This window comes from Micrasema longulum, unplaced genomic scaffold (assembly GCF_059751315.1).
Source record: "Micrasema longulum isolate JH-2025_06_02 unplaced genomic scaffold, ASM5975131v1 h1tg000714l, whole genome shotgun sequence".
Taxonomy (NCBI): domain Eukaryota; kingdom Metazoa; phylum Arthropoda; class Insecta; order Trichoptera; family Brachycentridae; genus Micrasema; species Micrasema longulum.
The window spans coordinates 1-8,329 of record NW_028277910.1 but is presented as its reverse complement, the minus strand read 5'-3'; the positions used below and the strand labels follow the sequence as shown (position 1 = coordinate 8,329).

General features: G+C 32.2%; 1 protein-coding gene across 3 annotated transcripts; it reads left to right on the top strand.

Moving 5' to 3' along the window:
- Nucleotides 1–1,185: 1,185 nt before the first annotated feature.
- LOC148279505 (uncharacterized) lies at nt 1,186–8,329 on the top strand. Of its 3 annotated transcripts, none has more exons than XM_088229830.1 (6): nt 1,186–1,374; nt 1,500–1,786; nt 3,354–3,521; nt 5,159–5,512; nt 6,497–6,643; nt 7,624–8,329. In XM_088229830.1, exons 1-6 carry the CDS (start codon nt 1,368–1,370, stop codon nt 7,807–7,809), a joined length of 1,149 nt encoding a protein of 382 aa, XP_088085956.1. In that variant the 5' UTR covers nt 1,186–1,367; the 3' UTR covers nt 7,810–8,329. The 3 variants fall into 3 exon arrangements, with proteins under 3 accessions (XP_088085956.1, XP_088085955.1, XP_088085957.1); XM_088229829.1 differs by having other exon boundaries at nt 1,497–1,786; XM_088229831.1 differs by lacking the exon at nt 1,500–1,786.

The following is an 8,329-nucleotide window of genomic DNA, read 5'->3' as shown; positions in this document are numbered from 1 at the left end:
CTACAATTTTGCAAAAAATGTTTTAAAAACAAGATATACACAATATTTTTTTACTGCAATATAGTAATCTTCTACATATTCAAGTTCAGGATTCATCTTCCGTTCCATTAATACTTTTATTATTTCCTTAAATTATAATTATTAGAAGTTATCAATTTTTCATGCAAGGTATTTCTATCCTCATATTTTTTTCTACATGTTGGTTACGATTTTTCTAGTTTTTAGCAAGTTTTCGATGGTTATGTCATGAAATGCATTATAAATTTCCACTTCCTGAGTTTCTTTGAACAACTCTTCGTTTCGGTAAAGCCCATATTCATTCAACAGGATTTGGGTCACTGTGATAAGGCTTCCACCTTACAAGTTCTTCTCTAGTACTTCATTTATTTTATATATGAACTACTATGACTTAACAAAAAAAAAGAAGTTTGTGTTAAGAATGTACACATTACATAACTTTTGTCTAAATATAAAATAAACAATATGTTTTCACAGCTCTTTGGGCAACTGAATTCTATTATCCGTAATGTATGTACACTCCTTTCTTCGCTGCAATATTAGTTTTTTCTAGACAAATTTAACGGTTTGTCTTTAATTTTTATATGCAAATTTAATCGACATTGGGGTTTTTCTAAACATTCGTGACTACTTACAAATTCCACGTCTTCTTTTTTGCTGAGCTAACAAACTTCTCAGTATGCAAACTTCTTTTCGAACTGTATAAAAAGTAAAAAAAGTATGCCTTATTCTGACGAATAGCACACTGATGTCAAAACTATATCTAAAGGTTTCGTAGGGCAACTCTTTTTTATTTCGCCTGGTGTTTGAAAAATTTACCCCCATTTGTTTCGCTCTCCCTCGTCATTTCTATTTATATTATTTATTTATTTTATTCCAATATACTTATTGATGTAACATTTATTAAGACACAAATCCCAACTCTATGGAACCAAATTCCTGTGTCCTGTTTGGGTGCTTGGCTTATAATATGATATAAATAGATGTCCGAAATGTCGGAAAAACGAAATATGCTGCAGTCGCTGCACAACAAACCAAAAAACATCACAAGTATCTGAAAGCTGAAAGGTCCTGAAAACCTTTAAATATTTCATATCGATTAGAAAAGAAAGAAATACATCCCTATTTTTCTTCTATGTTGTCTGCATCTGGTCTGTGGTGGTTGTCAGAAATGTCAAGTTCTATGGTCTTCGATTTGTGATTTTAAAATGTACAAAATGCGATTGTGGTTATTTAATTATTACTTCATGTAAATAAAACAAATTCATGTCGACTAAATTGGACTAATTAATAATTTGTTTATTACTAGTTACGTAGGTTTCAACAAATTCTTCAGTATTGAGATAAAAATGTCAGGTTAGGATACAATTATTGTCTTTGAATTTTATTTTATATAAAAATTTAATCATATTTTTTTAAAGATCAGACCTAAAATACTGCTTATGATAATGCTCATTTCACATATTTTTATGTCATAGAAGTTGTGGAAGAAACTGAAAACAATGTCCAGGCCACACACAAGAAAAGGCGCCGACACCGAAAGAAACAACTGTACGCGTCTATACTAAAGCAAATGGAGTTTTACTTCAGCGATGCTGCTCTTTCTAAAGACCGCTTCCTCGCACAGATGCTGGAGAAAGACCCATTTGTTCCTCTTGATGTTTTCCTCAGGTTCAACAAGATCAAGGTTTTGACAAGCAAAATATCAGATATTGCGGGAGCGCTCCAGGATTCTAAAGTTCTGGTAGTCTCTGAAGACAACTTGAAGGTTAATACAACGCAATTTAATTAAAAACATTTAAAATTATTTCACGTTTCTCGGACAATAAGGTTGATAATTGGAACTAATTGCTACAAGAATCTCAATGTGGATGAATGCAGTAATACATTTCATCATCATTCCCTTTCCGCATCTAATGGTGCATAGGGCACTGAATTGGTACAACTTCGCAGCGTATCTTGATAAAAAAAAATGTGAAGGTAAGATGATCAGTCTTATGCTTCAGGTGCCAGTCCAGAAACCATGAAATATTCTAGTGTGAAAACGCATTTTTTAATAAATATTTCATGTCAACCATGTCGGGAATCGAACCCGAGACCTCTTGCATGGTAAGCTAACGCGCTGACCACTACACCACAGACCGACAATAAATTAAAGCACATACAAATACAGATTTAAGTTTCTTCGCTGACATTTCTTGGTGGAATTTCACCGGTGACCGACATCCAGATTACACCGATTGGGACAGGGCTGGAGCTCTGGCTGGATACCTCATAAAAGAAAAGTTTTAATATCTTTTTTTATTAGATACATTCTAACAGCACCAACTTAAATTCGTATAATTATTATTAAATTATGCTTAAATTTGTTTAATTTAAATTTATTTATTCATGAATACAAACGTTGCTCGCATACAAGTTTGTAAACCCTTTTCTTAAATATTATGTTCAATTAGATTAACAGTGGATTTTTAAAATTAGTTTTAGTATTGTTAATGTTTTTCTACTTTTTTTTATGTAATAGCTGTAAAAATCCCAAATAAAATAAAATAATTACATAAAATCATGGTTGACAACCCCCACTTTCACTTTTAATATAACATAAGAATTTGTTTAGTCTCCCACCAGTCTGATGATGTCGATCTCGACAAAACCCGGATACCGTTGAAAATTCTAAATAAAACTAAAAACATTATTTTTTTTATTGTGTATGCAGACAATTGGTAGAATTCCATATTTAATTTGGTAATGTTTCCAAAATAAAACAAGTTTATTGGATTCTAATTCTACTTTATTTTTTATAAAATATACAAAGGGTATATTGTGACGCGTTTCGTCTATATTTTATATAATATTTTTATAATTATTACATTAATTTTAAAGTCATACCCTTACAAATGTTTTTAAATAATGGAAGGTTTTTCCCCAATATAACCAAAATATTCCTTTAATATACTCAGTATACCCTAATTGAATTTTAATTACTCTACTTATTTTGGCTTGTATAGAAATCCACAAACATAAAATAGCAATTATTTTTAGTATATAAGGAAACTTTGTAAATATTTAAGTTAGTTTGTTTGAAAATGTCCTAACAAGACGAAACGCGTCACAATATACCCTTTGTATATTTTATAAAAAATAAAGTAGAATTAGAATCCAATAAACTCGTTTTATTTTGGATACATTACCAAACATTAATTTTATTATTGTAATATACAAATATTCTCACTACAGGCACAAGCACAAGATTGATCACCTTATCTTAATGTAACCGATAACCAGTGCCCCATAAATGGTACGATGATGGTGTTTCCATGATATATTGTTTGCAGGTAAAGAGAACAACAGCACTGGCGGCATATGATGCGGATGCTCGCACAGTGTACGTGGAGAGTATTCCGGTGACGGCGGACTTGACGTGGCTGACCAACGTATTCCAGGAGTATGGGAAGGTTGCCTACGTTTCTCTGCCAAAGTATTTCAACACTAACCGAATCAAGGTAGGTTTTACTTGGCTTCTCATTTAAATTTTCTGTCATATCAAAGTTCAGTTTAGTGCTGAAAACATTGGCGTTTATTATAAGTAAAGCATAGTATTATTATGATCTGTTTGTAAAACAGAGAAGAAGGTAAAAATATACAAATAAGCAAACATATTGGGCACGGTCTATTCTCACTAGGTATAGTAAATACCTGTTCTGAGGTAGACAGCATTTTCTTTTAAAAAAAAAAAAAAATAGTTAATATTAAATACTTAATCATTAAAATTGTGGGTATAATAAACATAAATCGATGACTCACACACGCGTCAAATGATTTTACCAGAAATCTAAAGCATCGACATATGTTTAATCCGATACATTAAACTGTGCAAGACCAACATTATTACACACAGGACATTCACTCTTGATAACAAAATCGGATGACAAATCAAGTGCAATGCTTTGGAAAGCATCAACTTCATCCCCGCCATAGAGAGTTCTAAAACAAAAACACTAAAGGACCACAGGGCACAGTAACATTGTGCAGTTCAATTCAGTTATTGCCGTTACTCTTGCTTTTCATGACCAAATTTTGTATTTTATTCAGCATGTTATAAATATACCTCGAACATCAACATAGTTTCTTCTGTCATCCATGACTAGTGTAGGAGCTCCTCTAATAACAACCAACAAATCGTACATAACAAATTCATTAAAACTTATTGTTAATTGTTTTCCCAATTATTTATCAAATACAGCTGGGATAAAAAAAAGATAAGATTACCAATGAGGAGAAAAACAGAGTCAAAACTCACTGTACAAGGGATTGAAGCTATACAATGAGTTACCTGAAGAAATACAAAAACGTAAAACATTAAAATATTTCAAATGAATTGAAAAAATATGTTCTAGAGAAATTTTGATAAAAAATTGTAATGTTATTAAAAGTTTATATAAGTTTATATAAGATGTTATGAACTAAATTAATAAATCATAAATAAATAGCTGCAATTAAAAGAGCCACAGCAGCAGCATTGCCAACCCTACCGATTTTTATGTAGATCTACCGTATTTGGGTGAAATCTTCCGATCTACCGATTTTGAAACATTTGTATTTTTCACATAGAACTTTTTTTTACTATTTATTCGTCCCCAATATAGGCAATCCACCTATAAATTAATAAACCAAATACTCACTTTTTTCTGTTTGCTCAGAAAGCAACTTTTTCTGCCATCTGTTTATTATTATGAATACCACTTATCCTTCAGTCGTTCATAATACATATGTTGATTGGTAAATAGTGATTCCCAGTTATTTTCAAAGTTGATGAATTGAGATTGTGTCATTTCTCTTCATTATTTCATAGTTTCTATTTTATTAAATGGAATGTCAGCAGATCACTTAATAATAATGAAACGTTTTTGTCACCTGTAACTATTTTCTGCTCAAGTTTAGTAACCTATTTCAGCAATCAGTAGTTATTATTTTATTATTAATCTTATGATTACGATAAACATAAAAATTTATGTAAATTATTGTGATCTTGCTAGAAATCAAATCTGAAACTCTCCGTGTGTCAGGCAAGCCTCAGCCATTAGTCCAAGGGGGCTTTTATATTGTGTACTATCTGAATTATATCCATGTTTTTTTTCAGGGTTTTGCATTTGTAGAATTCCAAAATGAGGAAGATGCAAAAAAGTGCCTCGAGAGTTTCACCGCAATGGGGTGCAAACTACCCACTAACATCAAAGCCGAAACCCTCGCCAGTTGTCAGGGCTTCCAGCCCGATGTATCGGAGCCATTCTCCAAGTCGGACGCTGAGCAGGAATGCAAGGATATAAAGCCGGACGTAGTGGAGGATGAGGAGCCAAGTGTAGAGGAGCCGCCACGAAAGAAAGCAAAGAAACGACACAGCACAAGTAGCGCCGACAGTGCCACAGTTAAAGACAAACAAGAAGAATGTGAAGGAAGAGATAAAGAAAATATAAAGATAGCCGAAACTAAAAATGTATGTTCTTGTGTGAAATAAATACATATTTGTGATTGAGTACTGCATAGATTGTGTGTTAGATTCCTAGATGTTAAAATTTTACTATGAGCTGGATTTTAAGACTTTCATTGTATGAAGATAATTTTAGAAATTGGTATCCATAATGCTTATATTTCATTACTTTAATTATTTATTCACTGATATAATAACATGTCCTTTGAAATTTTATTTTTAAATTTAATAAAAAAAACTTATACATATTTTGATTTATTTGAAAAAAAAGACAAAAATCCGCGGCCTCCGTGGTGTAGTGGTCAAGATGCTTGACTCACGCATGGAAGGTTCCGGGTTCGATTCCCGGTGAGAACACAAAAATTAAAATGTGATTTTTCTCAAGCTTGGGTGTTCTGTGATGTAATTCACCACTGCAATTGGGCCTCCTGGCCTGTTGTGGTGCAAAAAAAAAAACGTTGATTACAAAGTTCCTCAGTTATCTTTCTAGATTAGCGTCTGTGTCAATGTTTTTTAAAAAATACATTTATTCTTCAATATTGACTGTCATAGTGACATATTATTATTATTATATTTGAATAATTTATTGTCAGTATGTATTCCGTCTGTTTTCTACATATTTGAATCATAAATAATACTGAATAAACTGTCTAATGTCTGTAGTATGCGAGTGTCCTCCAGTGAGGGTGTATGGTGTTGTATATTTTGGGTGCAAACTACGAGTTATAGCATTGTGAGTATGTAGTGTTAGTTTGCGGTGTGTAAGTGTGAGTCTTGTTTCATGTGAGCGTTGGATACTTGTGTATAGGGTATTGTGCGAGTAATAGTATCGAACTAACCTAAGCTTGTAAATATATATATTTTTTTATATTTCTGTTTTTCCGAATTATTTTACTTCATTGAAAATTCATATTTTCTAGCAAATATGAATTTCCATCAGAAATATTTCAACTTAGCGTAATCATTTCATTTTGGTTGTGGCCTTCGCAGGAAGCAACTGAGGACAGTGCCGCAGAACAGTCGGAGAGCGCTGCAGAACCAGAACCAGCTCCGGAAGGAGACGTTATAAAGAAAAGTAAACCTGTCAGAAAGAGGAAGAAAAAGGACAGGCATAGAGCACACAAGGAGAGAGAAAAGGTTATTATGTACTATCTTTATATGCATACTGAATGTGTGTAGAAGTGGTGAATTTAGGTTATCTAAAGCGTGTCGAAGGAAGAACCGCCAAAACTGTTAGTTTATAACTTTTTCAATTTTATATTAATTCAACATCTACATATTCAAATAAATATTTGTCACTTTCATGCATAGTGTATGAGGAGTTACGTATTTGTTTTCATAATTTAGAGCTGCGTTTTGATAAAATTATTTCTAAAAATCAATTGCATCCTTCTCACTGATACAATTTATTAGTACCTATGTACATACAAAATAAATGTAATTTCCTTATTTAATGTTACCTGCATTATGATTTCCTTTATTCATATTGATAAGGTTCATTTTCTTTTTTAATGCATTTTTATTTGGTGTGCCGCAGAACAAATCCAGTGTACCGTGAAGAAAAAAAAAAATTGATAGACACTGACCTAATATGATCAACCCTGTAAAAAGCCAGACTTCTACAATCCTTTCCTAAAAATGTATTCATTTTTATCTACATAATTATTGATGTCAGGGGGCTGTGAAGGGCCACCGAGGATGCATCACTGTCGGCAGAGAGGATAGAATGCCATATCACTCTGTCTCGCATACTTTGCTTTATTTACATTAATATATCTTCTTCTCATGCACGCACACCGATTATTCCTAATTTTGACATGTCCATCTTCAAATATTTATTGGATTCGGTAGTGCCATATATTTCCCTTTTAAAAAATATGTCTGGGTTGCAATTAGTTTCGCTTTATTTTTAGTAAAAGGTTTTTTTTTTAATATGTGTTATAAGCAAGCCTCTTTAAAAGTTTATCAAATATTTTGAAAAAGGTAAATAAACATAGCGCAAAAACAAAAAAACAATATCTAAATAATATAATTTATTTGAAAATAAAGACCTTAATAAACTATGTTTATATTCGAACAAAAAAATACAATAAAAATCGATACAATTGGATTTACAGAAGTCTCTGGAACTGACTGCCCGAAGTTTGCAACTGTTGTCCAAGTGCGAGTGGAAAGTGCTTCGTAATAAATATCTGACTCTACAGAGGAAACATATGAAAGCTTTAAAACAAGTGCTGCGGACGCAACACACATTACCCGAGAACAGGAACAAATTCCCTGTCCCGGTGGCTCCAGGTAAATAATGTGTACTTATTATAATGCTTCATATTTACCATTATCATTTTATAAATGAAAGATTTAGTCATTTCTGAAGATATAAGTAATCAATCAATTAAATACATATACTTACTTCACCTCCACTTATATATTTGACTAGACACCTTAATTAGCCTAAAGATGCTCATCGGAGGGTGAAAGCGCTAATTAGCTTAAAAAGCAAGTTTATGTTTCACAGGCGTAGTTTACAACTTGTATGAAGTCAATAGTTGAATAATTTCATTCTAAAATTATTCATAAGTTATATAAAAGTGTCTTCCTGGGGATGTCCTGTGCTGAGCACCCGCTCAATATTATTTTTATAAATAGTATGATTGACTAAATGTTGCGGGTAGAACAATTATTGTGAATGTGTTATTTAGGTTATAATATACGATGACAAAAAATAGTTATACAGAAACAACAATAAAAAACAAATGTGGTATTAGAGCGGCTAAGTGGCCATGCAGAGAGGTGAGATACTGTGAGGAAGGATTGAGGAACAGA